This window comes from Gouania willdenowi, chromosome 13 (assembly GCF_900634775.1).
Source record: "Gouania willdenowi chromosome 13, fGouWil2.1, whole genome shotgun sequence".
NCBI classification, from domain to species: Eukaryota; Metazoa; Chordata; class Actinopteri; order Blenniiformes; family Gobiesocidae; genus Gouania; species Gouania willdenowi.
This window is the reverse complement of record NC_041056.1, coordinates 11,461,679-11,487,503: the sequence shown is the minus strand read 5'-3', so window position 1 is coordinate 11,487,503 and position 25,825 is coordinate 11,461,679. Positions and strand designations below refer to the sequence as shown.

Sequence of the window (25,825 nt, the reverse complement as noted above, 5' to 3'; positions counted from 1 at the left end):
ATTAGTTCAATAAATTTGAAAATGTGTTATTTGTCAGTGTTATTTAGGGGCCAATGGGTGCAAGTGGGGCTTGATTGTTCACCTTCGTTCAACATGGAGAATTCCCCACTGAAATACTGTAATTATCCAGCTCTGATGTTTTCCACCAAAGGGTTGTAGTGGTGGGCTGACAGGTATTAATACAAAGAAAGAAGAATTGATACCCATAAGCAGATTAAATGTCACTATAGGTGAGTGTGTACGAAAAAGTTATACTTTATTATCATTTTCTTTTAGGGCCTATGCGATGAATCTAGATAATTATATCCTGGATTCATCGCTGTTAGCGGGCTTCACCCAACCAAACATTGTCCGTCAGACAGATGCTGTCCTACGAAGGTCGATCACAACAAGTTGAGTTAAGCGTGTTGATTTCATTCTGGTTAACCGGCACGCACTAGTGGCGGAAGCAGATATTACAGCGTCTGACCAATCACACGGCTGAACTGTAGAACGTTACAAATGAGGAATAATTCTTTCAAATATGAATAATTAAAATACATAATTCAGACCAAAAACAGCACTGTTGCTGCAGTGAAAGCAGAAAGTAATTAATGCAGGAATTGATGAGTGTTAATAATATTTAAATGAGTGAGATTATGAACTGAGAATCAGTTTCACTTTCTCCTTTTTTTAACTTGTCTGTGGCTCTGATGCTGCGTTCATACAGATCAGCCTACATCATAAAGTGGAATATATTTATATGTCATATTATCTACAGAACTGAGACTCTTTGCATCACCACAGAATACATCAATTCATTCATTTATCAATGTGACACGCCCAATGCACGCAGGCTTTATCAGCTGACTTATTTTATTGATTTTATTTTATCAGTCCATCAGATATAAATCTCTATGTTTCCTAAAGGATGTCATTGGTAAATGAAAGGACTGCATTGATGTCTGAATATTCTCTCTCTCTCGTCAGCTGTCAGATCAGATCCACACAGTGACGTGTTCACTAGCGATGGGCAATATGGACTAAAAAAAATGATCCCAATAATTTCTGGAATTTATCACGATAACGATAAACATCACAATAAATAAAAACTATAAATAAACAAAACAATTCCCAGCTTAAAGTGTAAACAGGTTCTTTACTAACACAAATATATTTGACACATCAACACTAGACACATTAAAAAAACTCAAAGAGTTCATGAGCTGATATTTTATGGAATAGATTTGTGCATGTGGCAAAATAACTTCATTAGTGTTTTTACTGTTGCTGAATCTTGTTTCACTTATTGTATAATGAGTTACATAAAGTTATGATTGATAAATAACGCTCTGATTTCCTATAATTAAACCAGATCAAGCTGATGATTTATTAATTCAGAATATTTAGGTGTAATAATCACAATAGTTACATTAGTCTAATGGGACCAGCTTTGTCTTGTGAACACCTGAAATATAATTTCAAAATTTTGCACTTCACAAGTTGGGATGGATGAATAATGCCGTTAGTATTTATGCTAACATTTATTTCGCACAACGTGTGACATGTTTAGCTTTTATCCTTCCATACAAGTGTTAAATCTGACCATAAACAAATCAATGGCTCTCTGTGGGTTTATGACAGTAAGACGTGTTGTTTTTACTTGGTCTATTCCTTATATGGAGTGGTTAGCGTTAGCTCTTAGCCCAGTCTGTGTGTCGGTGGGTTAGCTTAGCATAGTTAGCTTTAGTTGAGTTTCCAGTTCATAATCGTTGCTGCGGGTTCATCTCTGTCCCTGTGTTTGTGGATCTGACGGAGAAAGTTGGATTGGTTCAGTTTGTTGGATGTTTATCAGGTTTGAACCAAGTAGCGGTCCATGTTGTATCGCAGCACGGCAGCTTCAGGTAACCGTGACGAGCACCGGCGTCAGTGTGTGTGTGTGAGGGGCGAAAGGGGTGGTGCACACTGTGGAGGCTCCGCGGCGGAGCTGCCGTGAACAGCGCTCCGCCACAGAGAATAATAAGTTGTTGATGACAAACTTGTGGGCAATTTTGGGAGGGGAGAAAGGTTGTTAGGGGCGTTCGTGGCTAAATTGAGGGACAAATGGCCCATTGTCCTTGCTAATTTACGACATGGGCATTTATTGTTTCTATTGTGAGATTACATATTCTTACCAGTGAGAAGGGTTTTGACGATATATCGTGAACAACGATACATCGCACATCACCTTTTATTGGACAGCTCGCTTTCTAAGAGATCTGATTGGTCAGGAGGAGGGACTTTAGCACTTGCTAAGATCCTAGCCAGAGAAAAACCTGCTCGCGAGCAGGCTAGTCGTTCAGCATAAGTTTCCATGGTGATTTAGCTCGGTAATACTTTGGAGTCCAGCACACACTGATTTAGTCCCGGAAGTTACCCCCATACTGTTTAGATCCCACTTAAAGAAATAATTCATTTTTATCTTTAGTATCAGCCAACCTTTTTAGATTCAGGTACTCCATCTCATCCTCTGGGACTTTTTTCATTGTTCATTTTATTCTTTTTTTATTGTTGGTCTCTCCTACTGAGATATCCGTGAATAGAGTCAGTTGAATGTCGGCATCTTTGGAGCTGTAATAATTAGTGCCTTGCCATCAGACAGATGCTTTCTGACTGACGGCTTTTAACCAGGTCCTCTGGTTTGTATAGAGTATAGCTCCATGATCAGGCCTGTATAAAACTAGACCTTCGTGAATCCTCATTTTTCAACCACTCACATGATTTCTTCTCCCTGGTTCTGTTTATCTCAATTTGGGTCGGTACAAGAATTTATTGTTTGACGTTCACATTGTTGTCGTTCCATTAGTTTGTTTATGTGCTCGCTGTCACAAAGGATCATAACAGCTCACCCATCAAACAGTGCTGTGCTGCCTTCTGTCAATGATGTTGGACTGATCGAGTGACTGCGACACGTAAAACAGCACAACATCTGTCCAGTGTGCTGTCTAAATCCTTTTTCTAAATAAAAAAATTGTAAAAATGAAAATGACAAATGCACTTTAGTGCATTTATCTAGTCAATGCTTAACTGAAAGGCCCTATTTTGTTTTGTTTTTTGCCTCAAAATATGTTTCTAATAATGATCAGTGCCATGGAAAAAAATCACTAGTTTTGTATGTTGAATTTTAAAGAGGCTAAATAATAAATATTTATTTTATATTAAAATATAAATCCACATAGATGTGCCATTGTTTTGCTATTCTGTTTAAAGATTTCCATTGGGAGTGTTTTAATGTATTCGTTATCTTGATTCATTGAAGATTTTCATTATTTCGTAGTCACTACATAGTATATAATATTATAGTGTATAGGGCTGGGTGATTTTGCCTAAAAAAATCTCCGATTTTTTAAAGAAAAACTCAAGTTTCGATTCGATTTTTTTTTTCAATGCACTTAAAAATGACTGCAGATATATTGTCAAAAGTGCAACTTTATTGCTGTGATTGTCCTCAAGAGTTAAAATGCATAGAACAATCGCAAAATAAAAAGTAAATGAGGCTCAGTCATTCAACAATGTCAAGCTTTAACCCAGGTTTAAGGAAAAGTGCAACAGCAACTTCACAGTACATTAAAAAACTCAGACAACATATTTTAGAACATATAACATTACAATTAAAAATAATAAACTCTTTCCTTAGCATCTCAGCATAATGTTAATAAAAAATTAAACATGTCTGTGGTGCACACATAGCCTACTCAAAGGGTAAACACATGTAAACAAAGAGGCACTACGATAACCCACAAGGACGGAATGTGAAAAAGTCAGAAAAACTGTGGTGGAAAAAAAACAACTCAAATTTGCAAAACAAAGATTGTTTTTATCTACAAATTCGATAAATCGATTAAATCAATTTTTGGCCCTGCCCTATGTATACCATTCATCAAATTGTCTTAATTTAAATAACTTTTGTGTGTGTGCCTGTCCTATTTGCTGTGCAGAGAAACACACGTACACACTAAGTCATTACACTGCCTAACAACCCAAATATAAGAAGAATGCAAAAAAAGTGTGAGGGCATAGAAACCGTGCAAGGATAATGCTTTCAAGCTCAATTAAATTGGACCTTCCTGAGGTAGCGTGATAGAAATATCTATTTGAAAACAATAAGACTAGCACGAGCTAACACACATTACGTTTGGTCGACTAACTCGACTCGGTTTGTAGAACATGCAAAATAACACGAGCCCTCTAAGTTTGAACATTTTTTTTTTCCTTTGTTCATTTTCTTCTTATATCTGTTCATCTTTTATTGACTTCATCTGTGGTTTCTTTTTGTTTTCACCACCTGACTTTCTCACAGACAGCCTCCATCATTGCTTTTCTTCTGCTTAAATTCAGATTTGGAATTACCAGGCTTCACTTTACCCGCTCACGCTGCGTTGCCGTACCAGCTTCTGTGGGCAAATTCTTAATTTAAACAGGACGATCTTCACTAAGTTTGCACATGTTGTCAAGTGGAAATCTTAGTAAATGATGCGCAAAAGGCGATCACACAACACGCTTAGTGCTCTTCATTTAGGACCAGGGCCAAAGTAGTGTAAAGTATATAAATATATATATATATATATTTTTATATTATATTTTTTTTTTTGTATTATTCTGTTTTAATGTATTGCACTGTTTATTATCCTGTTTTTATTGTAAAGTGTCCTTGGGTGGCCTGAAAGGCATTTTAAATACAATGAATTATTATTATTATTATTATTATTATTATTATTATTATTATTATTATTATAATAATAATAATAATAATAATAATAATAATAATAAATACAACTGACTAATTTAATTCAATTCAACCTAATTTATATTATGCCAATCACAACAATAGTCATCTCATTGCGCTTATTAAAATATAGAATTATTTTGAAAAGAAACCAACAATTCCACATGAACACACATCAGCTACAGTGGGGAGAAAAAAAAAATATATATTATTATTATTGATTTAGTATTATATTTATTAAGGTTAATTCTATAGATTTAATCAAAGTACTACATTCTCTGAGGTGGCTATTGCATTGTTGTGATGTGGTGAAAAATCTTAAGTTTTTACACAAAACAGCTTAATAGTTGGATTCATGATGGATTTCGTTAGATTCAGACTGATATAAAACCCTGGTGACACACACAGGTTTCAAAGGTGTGATCCGTGTATTCTTTAGACATGCTGTTAATGTAACTCAGGCATGACTTACGCTGCGTGAGCTGAATTAGAAAGATGACAACTGACTCGTGTGAGAAATCTTACACTGAACATCCATCTAGAATAAATCCAATACACTCCCCCCAAGTTACAGCTCCTAACCACCTCTGAGAGCCTCCGGCCATCGATATGAAAGATAATTATTAGCCACTCTACCGACGAAAATTCCATTAAAAAGGCTCTCACTCACTTTAATAGAACTACAGTATGAGCTGCATATGGATACACTTTGGATGATTTATACAGCATACACCTTTGGCAGAAACATTAGTTTACAGTACTGTGCACCACCGACACAGGGAGCGTTTTAGATGTGAAACATTTAGCCTTGTGCTGCCATGATAGATGCATGTGAACCGCGCGGTGTACAGTTGAGTCGGATTAGGATGGATTTACACACTTATAAACTAATGGCGTATGCACTATAGATTGCCACTGTGTGAAAATGCAAACACGTGTTCAGATGGAAATGCATACACGTGTTCAGATGTGGTGCATGGCATGCATCAGTGTTCATGAGGCGCTAAGAGCAGACGGGCCGGCGTGTACAGCTGTGCTTTGGTAAGGCGTGGAATTAGTATCTCTGTGTGGTAATTAAAATGTTGGTATTAAACATCTGTGGATTAGCATCATCTCCCTGGTTTGGCTCTTGAGTTTCATCAAGTAAGAATACATTTGCTCGATTCACCCAAACGCTTATTAAAGATCCTGCCCTTTACCTGCTGATGCCACTTCCTGAGCTTGAAGCTATTTTGGGGGAATCTGAGCTTCTTCAATCCTATAGAAACACTGCTGTCACATCATTTCTGTAGTTTATGTTCATTTTAATAATGAGGTACATTGTTGAGAGATCTTCCAAAAATAAGATTTCCATAGAAACACAAAAATGAAAAAAATAAATGTCTTGCCTTGTCTGCACATGCTGTTGAAGGTCAACACTACATGAAGTGCAATGTTTTTATGGCAGCAATGCTGCTCTGGAAGGAGGTTTCGGTCCATCAGGACCAGAACCTCCTGACACAAAAACAGCCCCAGCCACCCATAATCCCCCCTCCACCTCCATAAAGTCAATATTACCTGCAGCACTGTATATATTTTTATATTTTTATTTATATTTTTATTTTTTTATCTTCGGAAAAAAAAAAGATAAAGTGTAAACTGTACTTAGCGAAATAAACTTTTCTGATTCTGATGTTTTGTTATGGCAATTAAATAGAAAAAAGAAAAGTAAAAAGAAAAAGAGAAAAAAAGAACAAAAAGACAAATAAGTTTGATATTATTGTTAATATAACTATTATTATAATATAACCAGATATATCATAATTCTAATACTAGCCTGTTTTCGCTAAATGTTTGTGTGTACTTTTTACTATTAATCAGTTTGTGCTCCATTGATTTTATGGAAAGTAGAAATAAAGATTGATAATATCATAATCATCACAATAATAATTGAAAATGAAGTTACATCCTTCCACGTATCACAGGACAGGAAGTAATTTATAGCTTTGCCTGCTACATACAGTGTATACAATGTTCAATTGTATATTAGACAATGCAGTGAACAAATAGGATCTTTTTATTTCACTTTGATATAACATGATAACAAACTCATGTACGATTCGTGCACAACACGATGAATACAAATCACCAATGTAAATGCATGCCATTGGGATTTTGGCTGAAAACCTGAAAAACCCACACAAAGAATGTATTTAAAGCAGCTGGATACAAAAATGTTTTATTACATAATCTTATAGTGTAGGTCTCATAAATCAATAATTTAAAGATTATGTGAAATCACAAGTAGGAAGGAAGTAAAAATACTTCCACATTCCACAAACCCCAAAACTTTTCCGAAAATATCAATAAACTGAGTTTCTACGGATGGAGATGAAAACAAACGTTCAAATGATCTTCGATTAATTGATCTATGAGACCTTCTCTTTGGATTTATCAGATAAAAAATGTTCACCTCCAGCAGCTACAAGATTTGTTGGTTTAGAATTTTAGATCAGAAAACCTCTTCTCGTATCTAATAAAGTGGTTATCAATGTTTTTAGTGATTTAGTACCATTCCTTGAAATGTGTCTGTAAAATAAGCCTTAGGATCAAATCAGTTATTGTATAATGTCATTTTTATTTTATATCATAATTCAATAGCTAAATCTCTGCTGCAGCAAAAAAAATTAAAAGTTTGATACATTTTAATTATGTCCTCATTTATTTATTATGAAAATATTAGTCTTTTATGGAACTTGTTTGATTAGATAAAATGAAGTTGTAACTGACTAAAAAAGCTACAACCATCACCAGAAACGAGAGGAAACATGCGCATCTTTCAATCATCTGCACCATGAGAACATCACATTTATGCAAAATACAGCTGAAATAATTCTATTAATCTGCATTTCTTAATGATTGTGGCGTTGTTTGCTCCCACCATTGGTTTTTTCTAATATTATTATTATTCTGGAGGAATAGTCAGGGAAATTTCTGAGGCAGTGTTGCCCTTAGTGGGGCTGGGGAATAGCAAATGAGACTGAATCTATAGGAAATTCTGCAGGCAACTGTTAAAACAATGAAAGAAAGAGAAAGGAGAAAACAATCGCTCTTCAAGCCAATGCTGCTGGTCACAGATGTTGAACGAGGTGTTATTGTGTGGGTTTCCTGTTCATTTGTGGGAAAAATGGCAGCGATCATCTCAACTCGAGAGAAATTCTCTGTGCACGATAATGAGAAAACGCTTGAGCCGATGTTTTATTGTGTACCATTTAGGCGTTTTTTCCCATGTTCATGAATTCTTGCGACGTTACTTACATTTTTAAGTAATAAACATGCAATCACAAACTCATAAAGGGGAATGTTGGGAGCTAATGAACAATTTGCAGTGCTATTTAGCGTGCTGTAAAACCATGGTTAAAAACAATTTTTATGTGCATGCAACTCATCAGTAATCAAGTCTTGATTTCTCTAAGTCTATAACCAATGAACGGAACCCAATTTCAATCATAATAGAAACAGGTGTGATACATTCAGAGGTGTAAAGTGCACTGATATATCCTACTCAAGCACAAGGCAAGGCAAATGTATTTGTATATCCATACACAAGGCCACTCAATGTGCTTTACATGATCAAAAAGTGCAACAGCTTAAAATCAATAAGAACATTTAAAATCATCAGTAAAATCCATTAAAATCATCAACAAACACAAAATACTCAAGTACAAGTAAAAAGTATCTCAGTTACATAGTACTCAAAGTAAAGAGTTACTAGTTACTTTCACCCGCCACGTTTATTTTTGGTAATAAATCTTGCTACGTTCCCTTGCATACAGTAAACATCTCATGGATAAAGAGACGAAATCTCGAGTAACGGTTGGGTGAAGAAATCAAGCAAATTACTTTATTTTAAAACATACTTAAGTACAAGTAAAATGACTGATTTAGAAATATAGTCTAAAAAGTACCCAAAAAAGCAACTCAATAAGTACTTGTAATTCATTACTTTCACTTCTGGATACATTTTGCCTGAAATATCAAAAGATCTGTTGATCACGTGGTCACAAACATGTTGAGCTTTTTTTTTCTATCACAATTCATCCGGTGACCCCAGTTTTCTATTGAGGACCGGTGCTTATTGTGTGACTATTGTTATCAATGTGTGACGTGGGAGTATTTTTAGATATTTCTGTTGTGTTTCTTTTATTTGTGGTCCATTGTAAACGTTTTTTATATATCTACACAAAGCTTTTATACATCAATAAATCACAAGGTTTCAATTTTTCTTTTGATTCCTCTTTCCCGAGAGCATTAGGAAACTTTGAAAACCACAGAGCGAACTCCACTGTTACGACCCCATTTGTGCTGCCTGTTGGTGCGCTTGTTAGGGCTCTGAGTGGGTTTGTCTATTCAACAGCACTGGACGGGGAGCTGTCTATATTCTGGGATTGAGGCGTTGTTATGGCAACAGCTGTTGAATTTGCTGTTCAAGCTGACCATCGTGTTTATAAAGCCCATGGCAGGTGTGTAGATCCTACTTGGTCTCCTTGTGTGAATAGTTGTCTACGTCATTCAAAAGCAGCAGGAAATGTCTTTATTTAATTTCTCTCTTTGTTTGTTTAAGAATAGCATAATTCTCCATCCATCCATCGATTATTTTATCCATCATCCATCTAGCAATCCAGGTATCCATCCATCCACCCATCCATCCATCTAGCAGCCATATATCCATCCATCCATCTAGCAGCCATACATCAATCCATCTAGCCAGCCATATATCCATCCATCCATCCATCCATCCACCCATCCATCCATCTTGCAGCCATATATCCATCCATCCATCTAGCAGCCATATATCCATCCATCTAGCCAGCCATATATCCATCCATCCATCCACCCATCCATCCCTCTAGCAGCCATATATCCATCCATCCATCCATCCATCCATCCATCTAGCAGCCATATATCCATCCATCCATTCATTCATCCATCCAGCCAGCCTTATATCCATCCATCCATCCATCCATCCATCTAGCAGCCATATATCCATCCATCCATCCATCCAGCAGCCATATATCCATCCATCCATCCATATACCCATCCATCTAGCCAGCCAGCCAGCCATATATCCATCCTTCCATCTAGCAGCCATATATCCATCCATCCATCCATCCATCCATCCATATATCCATCCACCCATCCATCCATATATCTATCCATCCATCCATCCATCCAGCAGCCATATATCCATCCATCTCGCAATTCATCCATTTATTTATCATTCATTCATCCATCCATCATACCATTATCTAGCCAGCCATATAGCCATCTCTTCGTCCATCAATCCATAATCCATTCATCTATCATCCATTCATCTATTGTTTTATCCATCCATGTATGCATCCATCATCTATTCTTTTATCTATCCATCCATCTAGCAATCCATATATCCATCCATTCATCCATCCATAGATCATTGAACCACTTTTCCATTCTTCTCTCCATCTATCCATCCATCTAGAAATCCATATATCCATTCATCCATCCATCCATCCATCATTCCATCAATATCACCCAAAGGAACAAAATGTTATACCTAAACATTTAACACCTGAGCCTGACTCATGTAATACTAAGTTTAAAGTCTGAGTTATATTTGAATCTAAATCATAACACACATTAATTCCTTAGAATGGAGAAGTATCACACAGTTAGTACTAAGTTAGTACTTAACATACATAAAAATTAACATGCATACAATAGCATGACTAGAACAAGCAGCATCCCATTGACATTCACTCCATAGAGGAAGAAATAACATTCAACATTATTTGTTAGCTTGGTTATAAGTCCTGCTCCTCTGAAGAGTAGTCCCATTAAATCAATAACCTAATACATTGCTTTACCACGGTGCACATGACCATCATATCAAACAGATTTGGATGGAGTAGAGAGCTGCCGCATTATTTAGTAACAGCCAATAGCAGAAGCAAAAACACCAGGGTGCTTATTAAGGTCCACGGTGAGACACAGGAAATTCAGTTTGTCCAGTCTAATGATGGGTAGAGTCACGCAGCTTTACAGAGACACCGTTTCTCTCCTATTAGCTGAGATGTGTTATTCATGAGGGCAAATCTAATGTGAACCTTGTTTCGTTGCTATTCTACATCATCACTTGGAATTGTCTAGTTGGGAATCAATGCCATTCTTTTTTTATTCACTTGTTTATTTTCTATTTCCACCTCTTATGAAGACAGAGGGAAAATCTGTGAGGAACAGGTTACAATGTGAAAGAGTATAGAGCTATCAAAGCATTCCATCATCGGAAACCACTGTGGAGGGAAAGAGGCAGGATGAGACATTTTAAAGGGAGGGAGACATAAAGAAGACGGTGGAGGCTGAAATACAGACTAGACACCGAGACTTCATTTCTTTGTCTTCTCCATATGGAAATCACATGTTCTGTCCTTCAGAGTATTGTCTATATTCTAACAAATTGGGCACTGTCTTGTCTCAAGCTATTATAATTGGTCTGAACTGAATAAAATCTATTAGAATAAAATAGAATAGAATAGAATATACCTTTACTGGTCCCCAGAGGGGAAATTCAATTGTTGCAGGAACGCGATAAAAAAGATCAGACAGTAAGAAGAAAAAATAAATACAAACATTGATTATAGTGCAAAAATCTACAACAAATGCATTGAGGTAGTGTAGGCCTAATCTACATTATGTTTATTTAAAAACATATCCTTTTCTCAAAGACACTTTACATGAAGCAGCCCTTAATGCCGGAACCTAATGCATGAGTGATGATGTTCCTTATGTAAATTATTTGTAATGTATGCGTCTCTGGATCTGCCCCTGATCGGGTTAGCTAATTTGCACCTGTATCTTTTTTTTTTTCGCCGTTTCTTTTATGCTTCTTTGATTTCCCTGTCTAACCGACTTTGAACTAAATTACCCTTTAGGGATCAATAAGTTTGTATGAAATTGAAATTGAAAGTATGTATAGCCTTAGCATATCTAAGAGATGGACTTAGATCAATGCTTTGCATTTCTGTGTCATTTATTTATAAATTATATATTATATTGTTATTAAAAAGGCGCAACATTTAAAGAGAAGAAATCTACTGTAATTCATAACTGTATATCAAATACCATATACTGTATACAACACTAATTGAAAAATTGATATTACCCTATTTTACCAGTTAATGGTAATTTATATAGTTTATTTGTAGTGTAGCTGCTCTGTCTTGTTCGGGGTGCTGTTCTTCAGTGTTTGAGCGAAGTGATATAAATTATTGTTGATCATTTACCAAGTTAATAGTGTACTCCATCAATATAACAGCTGCTATATTTTCAAAAACATATGATCAATTGTGTCCAAGCTGTTGCCCTAGTCTTCTATGTGCAGTTACTGTCCCTCAGCCTGGTACTATTACTACAGGAGAAAGTAAAATGCAGAGAAAACATGAATTATTGCATAAATTACCAAATAATTCAGTTGTCGATATTTTAAATTCACCAATTTAATGAAATTCTACAATATTTTTAAGGGCTTGCATTTTTCCTTTGTTTATATCGCATTAATGCAGTCATTTTTAATTGCAAATTGTGGAAATAACTCAGTGTTGCTACAAATCTTGAAATTTCTCACAAATAATTCCACAAATTTACTCTAAGCTATACAAAAATTGGTAGCAGAATTCAGGATTTTTTTGGGGGTAAATTGAACAATGATATTAAAATTGTTCTTTTTCCCCCCACCTAAAATATGTGGCCCACTTGAGATTAAACTGGTGCGTATTTGGCCCCTGCACTAAAATGAGTTTGACACCCTTGTCTTAGAATCATCCAATGCAGCATCATGATACATCATTTCAGTGACTGATTTCCTTACGTCTAAAATGCACACTATCTGCCACATGTAGTTTACTGCTGTCTTAACACAATAATGTGTGTATTGTTGTGTTTGTGCAGTGTATGTCTGCAATGGAATTTCGGTTCAAACCTCTCTGCAGTGGCAGGTATTGAGGCTTAAGGTAGACATTGTTGATTTGCCAGCTGCATTTAGTGAGGATGCAAATCTAGTCTGGGTTTTTATTTGTTTGGTGCTTTGATGTTTCTCAATTAGTGCATAAATGAGACTGAATGGCATACTTTTATCATCTGAAAAAACATGTGCAACATTTTCTCACATTTTCTCCTCATTTGAGAAATGAAAAAAAAGGCAATAGCATTTTGCAACGAAAATGAAAGATTAAACTATTACAATGTAGCTCTCTGTTTTAAAGAAGCTATTTAGAGCGGCAATAATTCTATTACATTATTACAACACGCTGAGGAGTGAAAGCTTTGTGTAATCTGATTATAGACTAACTGATTGCTATCATCCTACTATCTTGGTAGCATCCACACTCTCGACCGTCTGCTTTCCCTGTGTATCACACACAGCCCTGTCGGTCTCCTGCCTGTCCAAGCCATTTCTCTTTTATATATCTGTCACCTAATTCAGCTGAAGACATGCTTGAAGTGAGGTGTTAATGGAAAAAGGCTTAAGCCTTAATGAAGAAGAAAGAGGATCCGTTTTTATGAATAATCGAAGCTCTTTAATAAGTTCTTGAAAACTCTAAAGACAGCCGATCATGCGAAAAATCTCACAAACCCTAGAATTGAGGCATTTGTATAATATTGCACATATTCTGTAAAATGCTTCCTCTTCAGTCTGTTTATTTATTTAAAAAAATGAATTAAAACATTCTAGTATTGCCACGGAAGAACATCATTTCACATTATTTGCTCAGTCAATTAGTGTTATGCTTGGTATTATTTGTTTGTCTGCTAGCAAAATTACATCAAAAGCACTTAATGGATTTTGACATTTTAAACAAAAATAGACCTTACGTCAAGTTTCCATTAAATTTTGGAGGACATCTGGATAAATGTACTGATTCTGGATCCGTTTTAAAAGCAAAAATTCCTATTATTATCATTGGTTCCTCAATTACCCCACCAAGTTTCATCCCAATCAGATCCAGATTGCTCAAAAAAAAAAAAAAAGGAGGGGTTGTCATACATTTAGACTTACTGTATCGTTATTAATGGGAATAGAAATTTCTTTCAAGCCTTTAAAGTGTAAATCATCATGGTACTATAATCAGGATCATTGATCCAGATAACTGCCGATATCTGTCAAAAAAAGATGAATAGCTCTTGGGTTTATTTTGGGCTTGTTCTGTGAGTTTGTGAGTCCTATTGCTGTTTGTTTGAAGCTGTTGGGTATTAACTTCCGTAAGTGTTTAGGTTTATTTTAAGCAGTTATTCAGTAAGGTTGGTAGCACTGCAAGTTATGTTGTCATCATTAAGATTGTGTAGGTTTCAGCCTCGGTGAGGTCCTTTTTCAGCTGGGGTTTGTTTCTTAGTCATAGTTTAGTAACATTGCTGGTAAGACTTTCTGTTAGTCTTCAATCATAATTTATTCTTTGTCTGTTGGTAATGGATTCTTGCCTGTGTCGTCACACCCTGTCTGTACAGTATGTGTGGGAGAGTGTGTCCACTCTCAGGCGTTCCTCATCTCTTGATTACCTCTCCTGCACTATTTAAAGTGTGTTTGAACTCAAAGGGGCGAATTCACTAAAGGTTTAGGGGTATGTATAGTGTGCGGAGCTCACAAGGTGAGCAAATAAATGCAAATAAATTAATGCAGTGGGCGCAATGTGATTCATCAAGGAACTGTTTGCGGTTATTGTTTTATGCGCCAAAAATAGTACGACTGACAAGCAGGTGCAGACACACACGCAGAGATAAGCTGCACTGAATAAATACAGCGGAAATGAAAAAAAAAAAGAGAGAGAAAAGCTGGATGTGCACTCGTGGCGGCAAGTGTGGAGTCCAGTGGCTTCGGTGCAAAAGGATGCTGGATAAGACGAAGAGATCCATGGATGTCGCTCCGGACGCACAGCTCCGATGAGCTTCTGTATCTTCCTCTCCATGTTTTTAACATAGAACTCTCGTGTTACGTTGATGGAAGGAGCATCAGGCCAGAATCAGCTGAGCAGCATGTGTAATTTACGCAGCGATGGCACAATATTCACAAATGAGAGCGTGTGTGACTACTCAGGAGCCAGATCTGCTGGATGAAAAAAACATTTTTAATTTATTTATTTTGTTTTCTACATTATTAAATATTTGTGCAGCAGACAGAGAAGAAACTAATGTTGAGGTGTCACTAAAGCAAAAGAAATAAAAAAAAAAAGAAAAAGACGTTTTTCTCAGCTTTTTGTCACAAACTGGTGATTTGTGTGAAACTTGCCTCTATTCAACTGCTGATTACAGAAAAATGAAACAAGCTAGAAACAAAATTCTATTTTCTGATGAAATTACAGACTTTAATCTTTCATTCAATAATAAAAATAATAATAATAATAACAATAATAATAATTCAGATTGTCATAGAACAAAATATTCTGTGGGTCTTTATAAACCAGTCAAAATGCTGAAAAACAGCTGGCAGTAAGGGGGGTAGAAATTCTGAAAATGGCTGGCACTGAATAGGTTAAATAGGGTGGTCTCCACCACTTCTGCACAAGCGCTAATCATTTCTGCAATCTTAGTAAATTCCTCATGGTAGATGGGAAATTGTGTCACCAAAGGATTTAGGGACCCAACTGGTTTACCACCCTTTATTTCAGATCTTAGTGAATCCGCCCCTTAGTGTTTGTCATTATGTTGTCTTTTGTCAGATGCTGCTCTCTCTTAGTTAGTCTGCTTTGTGCTTCCCTTGGTTTGTTTCTGCTTCTAGTTTTACCAGTGCTTGATTTATACTCAGTTGTTTGGCTTTTTCTCACATTTTGCGTTCTTTAGAAAAAACGTGGACCTTTTACTAAAGAGCTCCTCCAGCCTGCTGCCTCCTTCATCCCTGCATTTGAATCACACTTCACTACCAGTTTGTCACACATCTTTATAAAACACCCAGAGGCAGCATTTTTGTTTGGTCTTGGTCATGAAGGGGGAAATTAAATACAGCCACTGTACAAGAAAGTCACCTTGCAGAATCAATTTATGACCGTAAAGTAAAAAATTATATTAAATCTCCTACAAAATGTTTGCTGTTCTCTCGCACATACAATATTATGAATAGAGTGATCACGCATTCAGGTGTTTGTAGTCTTGTTTTTGCTACAATGGATGTTAAACTTTTTTGGTATTGTTACAATAAAAATGAAAGTTGGATAATTAATTATAGATTGCCAAGGTCAGGAATGGGCAACTTTTATCACAGCGGGGCCACAAGAATGTGATTGTATCTGATTGGAGGGCCACATTATCAACTTTCATGTCAACTTTAAGAATAATGACCAATCTGAGCATTAACACATGAACGAATAAAGGATGTTGTCTTTGTTGTCTTGTTTGTGTAGTTTAGTTGATGTTTTCTGAGTTTTTAATCATTTTATGTGTTTTTTATTTCTTGTGTGTTGTGTTTGTCAATCTGTACATTTTTCATCTTGTACATGTGTTGTGTTTAGGTGCATGGCTGGTTCGTGTGTCTGACGTCCTTTTGTGCATTTCATGATTCTTTTTTGTGTATTTATGGAAACTTTGTTGTGTTTTTGTTGTTGCCTTGTGTATTTTTGTTTACATTCTGTGCATTTTGTGTATTATGTTGGGCTTCATATTACTTCTAGTTTTTTGAATTACAATTTTTGGTGGATTTGTTTTGGGGGGGCTGCACAGAATAAGACTGAGGACCACATGAACTAGATAAGCTTTGCTTCATTCTGTCCCTTCTCAAACTAGATGTATTGACATACGTGTGTATGTGCTTTGATTGCTTATATTGAACCACTGGTAAAATATAAGAAATGATTAATATGCATATGAACTGTTTTGACCTTGATGGTTTCTTGATGGGTTTGTTGTTAAATTAATTTTAGTTTAAGTTTGAGATAAATAAGGATCACTTCAAAATGTAATGCATGGTGTGGCAACACGAGATATTCCATGACGCACAAACACGTGCAAAACTACATGCAAATTCAACCTTTTCAATCTCTGATCATCCATGAAAAATTACCTCATTTAGTTACGATACATGCATTTGTATTGTTGCCCAGTAGCAGACCTTAGTAAATAGGATTAGATATACACCCAAGAGTGCATACTTCTGTTCAGGTGACACAGATTGCCCATTTTCTGGTTCTGCAATGGGACGATGAGAATTACTTGTAAAGGTCAGTGGAGTCAGATGATGAATGTCACAGCTTAGCCAATGTTTGGAAAAAAAAGAAGTGAGGTTTTCGAATGAAATGTTCAACATTTGTTGTAAGTTGCTCACATTTCAGATAAGATTGTCTTCAGTTATATCTTTTATCTCAAGGACACACTGAAGCATTTTGTTTTGTAGTAGCACCCCAGTCAAAGCTATAGTCTCACTACAAAGACATGTTAATGACCTCAGGAGGGAAATCTATCTTCTAAAAGCACGTCTAAATGGTAGAATATTGAATAGGATAAGTGAAATGGCTGCGTATGCATAGAGCTGTTGATTAAATTATTTGACATCCCCACTCTTTAGATTGGTTGTTTGATTCCCAACCATTGCACCGTTGTGTGCATGTTGCAGAATGCATGAATAAATCAGTTTGACACATCTTTCCTTAGCTTCCTATGCTTCCTGGTGGCCTGCTGGCTAACATGTGATCATTTTCTAAGTAGGGAATAAATATTAAACATCTTTTGGCAGCTGTGCTTTTTTTGCGTCATTGATTCTGCTTTGGGTTTTTCTTGTGAATGAGCACATAAGCTATTTGGTTTTGATCCAATGTGCATCATGTAACTGTATTAGAGGTCCCAACAACACTTTACTTGAAGTTGTATACATAAAGGCTGACATTGACACCTGTCAATAGCATGAAAAAGGTGTCCATCGTTTTTCCAATCCTACCTAACTCCACTAGAGCTCTTCACCTAACCCAAAAAATGCCAACATAGCTCCAAAGGTGTCATAATTTAGGGAACAACACTTAATGACAGCCTTCATGACACCTTATGTATAAAACTTCAACTGAAGTGTTACCGAGGTCCCAACAAAACTAAGCTTGTGTCTGGTTAAGTGTGTGGTACTCAACGTTTCCTCAAGAGACCGAATTCTCAAATGGTGGTTCAACCACAAGTGGAATTTGTTTTGGAATCCTCAGGTGAAGTTGGAGTTCAGTTTAATCTTTTAGACCTTGATCTAAGGTGAAAGGAGGTAAAAATCTGCTATGAAGAGAATAGCTGAAGAAAAAATCTGGGAATGAGAAATTGTGTCTCTGTCCTTTTTTTTCCCTGGAGGCAGTGGTAGGGGTGAGAGAGAGACAGTCACAGAGACAGTCAATAAAGGTGAAATGCACTATTGAAGTCGATATCTTAGATATAAAGCCTAAAGGTTTGAGATATACTAATCTTCATTACGCTGCCTCAAAAGCAACTACAGATTTTACTCATGCTGTGTCTCGGTTTTCTGCTGTATCATAGACTATGGTAGAAACCTAACTGCTGCAGTGGCAGATTGTCACAGGGAGGATTTAGCTCTAAAGGTTGACCTTAAGGAAACTCCTTTGGTCGTTATTAAACTAATCGTGTTACTACATTTTTGGGGAAAAACTCACAATTTTTGTGTAACTTTCAAGTGTAAGGTCATTACCAGCTGCACTTTATGTTTAACATTTAAATGAAGAAGTTATCATGTTAGGCACTGGCAGATCCCTGTGAACCCTGTGAAACAGGAACAAGCAGGTCTGAAGTTATCATTTATTGGGTTTTTTTTAAATTTTTTTTTAAGAAATTGGTTATAAAAGATGGTTTGAGGGGCCCCCAACAGGACGAAGATTACATAAACATTATTCAAATATGGTAAGGTTTCAAGGTCTTCATAATTTTCTATTAGACATATAAAATGATACTAAGAAGAAAAAAATAAATAAAGTGTGTCCTATAATCTAATATTGATAATGGATAGGGGTCTGATATTAGCAAACAGTCCATTCCATACTCCGCTCTAACACTTCTGAAAAAACTCAATACTGACGATACAAAATAACTGAAGTCAATAATTTATCAGTGTTTTTTATGTTATTTTTCAAGGCCTTTTAATTTATTTGTTATCTATTCTATTTGATTGTTGAATGTTCTTATGTTTGGGTTAAGCTAATGGCTATTTTCACCTTTAAAAATTATTTTTTTTTTTCAGTTTTCTTAGTAGTTTTTAAGGTTATTAAGGTCTAATTTAGTTTGGTATTTATTGTATTCAATAGTTGACTATTCTTATGTTTGGGGTTAAAATATATGCAAGCCATTGGTAAATGATAAATGGGTCCATACCTCTATTGTTGCTGACTACTGTTTTTCTGTAAAATCAAACAAACCTTTTTTGGGGGATAATTTATTATTGGTAATCTCTAATTAAAAAAAATGAATAAAAAACATTAAAGCGTCAGGCATCAGATTGTGTTCATGCATATAAAACATGTCTTTTGAACTTATCTCATAACTAGGGATGGGTCCATATAGAAAAAAAGCGAATCAAGCACCGGCACTAGCAACAGCACCCAACGAAAACTCGGTTCTTTTGGTCGAGCTATAAATAAGTTAATTTTTGCCGTTCACACATGGGATTTGCACAAATGCAGTTAAATACTCACAATATAGAGCCCTGAAAAAGTCACTCTTTTTCTATAGTGCATATGATTGAGAGGAAGATTTTTAGGCATGATTTTACTGCTGATTTTAATCAGCAGTAATGTTTTTATTGCTGATTTTAATGTTTTTACTGCTGATTTTAATGTTTTTATTGCTGATTTTAATGTTCTTATTAATTTTTAAGCTGTTGCATGTTTTCTGTTGAACTTTTTGATCATGCAAAGCACATTAAATTGCCTTGTGTATGAAATGCTAATAAATATGCCTTGACCTGTCACATCAAGCTGCTTTTTAATTTGTGCGTTATAGGTAGGTAGTTGAAGTTCAGGGTTTTCATGGTGAATACATTTGTGAAAGAAATGTTACTACAATACAAACAGATGTTAGTTTGATATATTTGGTAAAGTTGTTTATTTTTATTATTATTGTGAGAAATAAACACAGTGAATTAGAACATTTTGAGATTTTTTATTTACCATTTATTACCACACAAAAGTACCAAAAATTGATATCATTGAGAACCGATACCGATTCACACGTACCAGTATCGGTTCGAATGTGAAAGGTACCCGTCCCTACTCATAACATAACATCAATATCATGGGATGTCCATTGTGCCACTTTCTCATCTACGTCTCAAACTCTAGCTTCCCCTCTGATCTGTTACTTTGTGTTTCTTGCAGGCTGTGGACTGGAGTTCCTGCTGGTTCTCTGTGGACTTGAGCTGTCCTGGTCCTGCCCCCGTCACTGTATCTGCTACACTGCACCGAGCACCGTGTCCTGCCAAGCCCACAACTTCCTCTCGGTCCCTGAGGGCATTCCTGTCGACAGCGAACGCATCTTCTTACAGAACAATAAAATACACCGCCTGCTACAGGGCCACTTCAGCTCCAACACGGTCACCCTGTGGATTTACTCCAACAACATCTCGTACATTGAGCCCTCCACGTTCCACGGATTTACGCTGCTGGAGGAGCTGGATCTGGGGGACAACCGTCACCTGCGCTCCTTAGCCGAAGACACCTTTCACGGCCTGAGTCGACTCAAGGCGCTTCACTTGTACCATTGTGGACTAAGTTCACTCCCAAATAACATCTTCCAAGGCCTCAGGAATCTACAGTATCTTTATCTACAGGTACGGTTTTGGTGTAAATAGTTTGCAGTGCAAACTTTACTGGAATTCAGTCACTACGGAACAAAGTTGGCAATATTTTGTTCCTTTTGGGCAGGTTTAGGGTCAATTACATTTTCAAATATCAATGTTCAATTACAATTCAAATATGATTTCGATAACCGGCATTTTTTCAAATTACAAAAAAATTACAATTATCATTTTACTCCTGAAATTCTATTACAATTATGTTCTCAATTGCTAAAGTTCAATTACAATTTCACTAACTTTTATTTATATAGCGTCGTGATGATTGTATGCAGTTTTTTGTGTGCACAATGTAATTTCAGCATCTTTATATTTAAATTTCAGTGCATTTATTATAATATCTTCTGTAAAAGCCCAACACCGGACAAGAGTTGGAATGAGGCAATAACTATGAACTCTGTACAAAACATCAGTTACATTCACAGTATTGTTACTCAGGTAGTGGGAAAACTTAATATGAAACATATTTTAATATTTGTTAACTACTACCTGTTTTGCTTTATATTAAATTGTAATTAAACGTTTTTATTGAATTTCCATGGTAATTACAATTCCAAAGTCAGTTATTTTAATTTAATTCGATTCAATTATGATTACAATGGCGACAGATTTTTAAAATTACAATTACAATTATGACACAGTTGTAAATTACTAATAATGCAATAACAATTCCAGTTTTCCCCAACCCTGCATTTGGGTATAGTTTACACAGGCTGGCTACAGAATGGAGACCCTTGCAAAGCACCAGTTGACCACAGGGCAGAGATGGCTCAATCACATTTACTTCACAGTCCAAATGATTTTACATGAATAACATGCAGACAAAGAGCCAGAGGAAATAAATTCTTGTCTCAAATAGAGGTTTTGACTGATTTCATACAATGTAAACATCTGTACATAAAATAAGGTATACCTCAGCTCATTTATACGTCCTCTTACATTACACCTAATTACGTCATGCTCTCTGTCACTTTACTGTATGATCACAATCCACATGTGTATTTATATGTATGTACAGTATATATGTTTTAAGTTTGTGTTTCTTTTTTCATTTTCAATTAACATTTGGTTTAACATTTTCATTTGTCTTTTGATATTGATTCTTGTGCACTTTGTTTATATATTATTTTTCCTCAAACATCAACGTTTAATTGTGCATTTTGTCTCGTGTTTTTACAAGTGTTTATTTGTCAGCCCTTATTCTAAATTGTTTGTGTTTATTGAAAGGGGCGGAGCTCCTTGCACCTTTAATGTTGTTTTTAAAGTGTGCAAAATAAATAAATGAAAATGAAGTAAATACTTCTAATTTAACATAATCATACTAGATCTAATTAATCTGATTTACAGCCCCTTACATTAATGTTTTGGGTCAAAATATCTGATTGTACAAACTATACCAAAAAAGTACAGAATAAAAATCTGAAGCAGGAGTTTAGGCTACAGATTTGTCCAACTCTGTCATAAATAAGTATTCCTTCTACTCTCATTTGATGTAAGCTTTATGTTGGTAAAAAAAAATAAATAAATAAAGTTTTTACATCCTTTGTTCTCAGAAATTTATGTGAAGATAAAATAAGATTTGGTACCTCTCTGACCTTGTTTATACTATCAGTTTTCTGTAAAACCTGCAACTGCCCATTGTGCCATAAAATGAACCAGCCTAGGCTCAAAAGTCTGAAAGTCTGACATTTTTGCTCATATATTTATAATTTACTTACGAATATTAGCAACAGCTTAGTGTTATTTTCTCATGTATGAGGCACAATAGTAAAAATACATATTACATACATAAGGCTGACATGACGCCATCATTAGCATGAATAAAGTGTCATGAAGGCTGTTATTAAGTGTTGTTCATTACCCTAACCCTTTGTTACCTTAACCTTAAGCTTAACCCCACTAGATCCCTCCATCTAACCCAAAAAATGCCAACATAGTTTCAAAGGTGTCATAATTTAGCAAATGACACATAATGACAGCTTCCATGACACCTATTTCCTGCTAATGACAGCGTAATGTCAGCCTTATGTATAAAACTTCAAGTAAAGTGTTACCAATTACCTAATATTCAAAACAGACCAGCAAAACCTAGTATACAATTATTCATTCACGAGCAAAGGGCTTTGTCAAATAAAAAAAGAAAAGGTTGTTGATATTTATGGATATGTTAACTGTTAATGTTCTTTTGCACCTGCACAGGATAATCACCTGAAGTTCCTCCAGGATGACACGTTCATGGACCTCCACAACCTAAGTCACCTGTTCCTGCATGGAAATCGTCTGTGGAGCCTGAACCAGAACACTTTCAGAGGTCTCAAAGCACTGGACCGTTTACTTCTGCACCAAAACAAGATAGAGTGGGTTGACCAGCTGGCCTTCCACGACCTGAAAAGTCTCACCACCCTCTACCTGTTCAACAACTCCCTGACTGAGGTGTCTGGACCATGTCTGGACATGTTGCCCTCTCTGGAATACTTGCGCCTCAACGACAACCCCTGGTCATGTGACTGTAAGGCTGTGTCTCTATGGGAGTGGTTAAAACGTTTCAGAGGTTCAACGTCATCTGTCGGGTGCCGCGTGCCACAGAACATGATTGGGAAAGACATGAAGGAGCTGCACAAAGAGGATTTTCCAAACTGTTCACCAACTATTCTGAACTCTGAGTCCAGAGCTCAAACTAATAATCTGTCTGGTACGGTGAATCCGTCCATGAATCGAGGCGTAGCAGTGGGTGGGCAGACCCACATAGTGCACCCCTCAAGGCCTGGACGCTCCCGTAACTGCACAAAGCCTCGTAACAGGGCGAGCAAGGGAAAGGGTGACAACGAGGTTCATGACTCAACAGAGGTCATGGCAGACAAAGAGGATTCCTCGCCAGATTTTACAGACGGAAGAAAGCATGACCACACGTCCCCAGATGGTACAGTCACGCTGAGAAAGCAAAAGTGCCCTCCCCGGACCACTGTCCGCCCCCCTAGTGGGGTACAGCAAGCCAACAATAGGGCGTCTTCATCCCAATTCCCATCCCACGTCTCTGCCCTTTTTGTTGCCTTGCTAGCGATAATTACCGACTACATTCTCCGCTGACCTTCGGGGGGGTTTATCATTGATGACGTCAAACTCTCAGCTCTCAGACCCTCTCTAGCTCCTGCACTACAAGGCCTGCGTGTCTTTTATGTATGTGTGTGGATGTGATTATATGTGTAAATGTTGTGTAGAAAGCTTTACAGTTCGAAACTGGTATCAAAGGATCAAAGATCGACAAGAAAAAGACTCACGGCACAAAGTTTGGGAGACGTAAAACCTATGGAAGTTGAATGATGAATTAGCTTGCACTGCCAATGCCAGAATTATTTCAATACTGTACGTCTTAATCTGATTTTCTTTTGTGTTGGCTTCTGTTTTTGGTTTTTTTTAGATGATATTGGGTCAGATAATCAAAATTAGGTCAAATTTAAGAAGATAATGTAGCAGTAGCAAAGCCAACCAGCTTGTTGTCACGGAAACAGACCAATTTTTTTTCATCAATTTCCAGCTACGCAGTGAATGAAGCATTATTGAGACAATATAAATTGGACATTGATGAATCTGTGAAGCCTCCTGTGTTCGTCTTATCTCGCTCTCATTTATTCTGCCATCAGCATTTTCCTGTTTGAGACAAAAGCGAAAAGCCACAAAGTGTTTTCTCATCGTTAGATACAGTGAATAAGCTTGGCAATAAAATTCCACTCAGCCTCGTGCACAGAGATGACGTGTTCTCACTACGCAATCAAAATTCACCAACGTTGAAAGGCCATAAAACAAGTATAAAAAAACAGTATAAAATTAAAACTAATCACAACACCTACTCTCTGCATAACTGTGGCTGTTTTCAGGATCTATAGGCTCTGCTAAACTGTATTTTTTTTTACATAAAAATGAATTTATTTAATCATTTATTTATTTGTTTGCTCCATCTGTGCAACTGGAGATAATAAGCTGCTAATTGTTTCAAGGAGAAAACTGCCATCAGAACAATGTTATTAGCTTGGGAAAAGGGGGAATTTGTGAGATCAAGCTGTGAATATGGAGAAGTTAGTTTGTCCATATCTTGTGTCAGATGTTGTTCTGTTGATTTTTTTGTAAGAGACATAATGGACCTAGACACAGAGCCGTGCTGCAGGACCAAAGGGAGCCTTTGAGTTTAAGCATCGTGGAAAGGGGGGCTGTTTGTGGAAACTGACCCCCCCACAAAGAACACGAGAACCACATTTCTATCAGTTATAAAAAAAAAAATAAAAAATAAAAACTATGAATGAAGGGATTGAAGAACTCCATAAAAAAAAGGACTTGTGAAAAAACACATTGAAGGGAAAATGACAAAAACGAGGCATATTGCCTCTAATAACTGACGGAATTGTTCCTGGATGTGAAAATCCAAGAACCAAGACAATCGTTCCCAGAGTAATAAATGAGCGCCACGAAACTCGGGACAGCAAGTGGACAACTGGAGCGTCAATGCCTTCACATATACGTTCTGATAGGCTGACATTTGTACTAATGACATGAACTGTACAAGTAACGTCGAAAACCAGAGGTGGATATTAATAATTAACTGTATTGATATGAGAAAAACAATATCAAAGACGTCAATAATGATAACAGGGTTTTTTGTTCCTCCAGTTGGGAGGAGCTCTTTGACTTTTTCATTTCCTGGTGATTTTGTTAAGTTACATTTTCATCTTTTAATCATTTTATTTCTTACTGCACATTTTCTCACTTCACTCTGTATAACTGCTCATTATTATTTTTTTCTTCTTTGTCATTGTTACAATGTTAGGAAGTTGTCATCAATGAACAACAATACAAAATGTTTATAAAGATAATAAAATCTATATCTTCTTATGTCCACTATTGTTTTCTGTGTCTCGTTCGTTTTTGACGAATAACTTAGAAATCAATGATGGTGTTTTTGTTTTTTTTTATATATATATATATATATATATAATGTGTACATGGATGAAGGCTCCCTAATGTAAATTTGCAGTGATGGCTAGAATGTGTAAAGTGTGTGAATCCCAATTCAAAGCTTGCATGACATAGCATATCGTGACCTGTACAGTGTTCAACATCAACCAGTGTTTATCCATGTGTGAGTTTGGAAAAGGAAAAAGAATATAGAAGAATATAGAAGAACTTTTCAGGATTCATTTAATCCGTTGTTCTTGGACCTCAGGAGAAATAAAGGTAAAAATAGATCAAGTTTAATCAACATT

At 36.2% G+C, this 25,825-nt stretch overlaps 1 protein-coding gene across 1 annotated transcript in view; it reads left to right on the top strand.

Moving 5' to 3' along the window:
* rtn4rl1b (reticulon 4 receptor-like 1b) overlaps positions 1–25,460 on the top strand; it is a 193,875-nt gene extending 168,415 nt beyond the window's left edge. The window contains exons 2-3 of the mRNA XM_028465716.1: positions 20,095–20,546; positions 22,770–25,460. Coding sequence (XP_028321517.1) covers positions 20,095–20,546; positions 22,770–23,657 — 1,340 coding nt within the window. The 3' untranslated portion in view covers positions 23,658–25,460. The remainder of the gene's footprint in view (positions 1–20,094; positions 20,547–22,769) is intronic.
* The last annotated feature ends 365 nt before the right edge of the window (positions 25,461–25,825 follow it).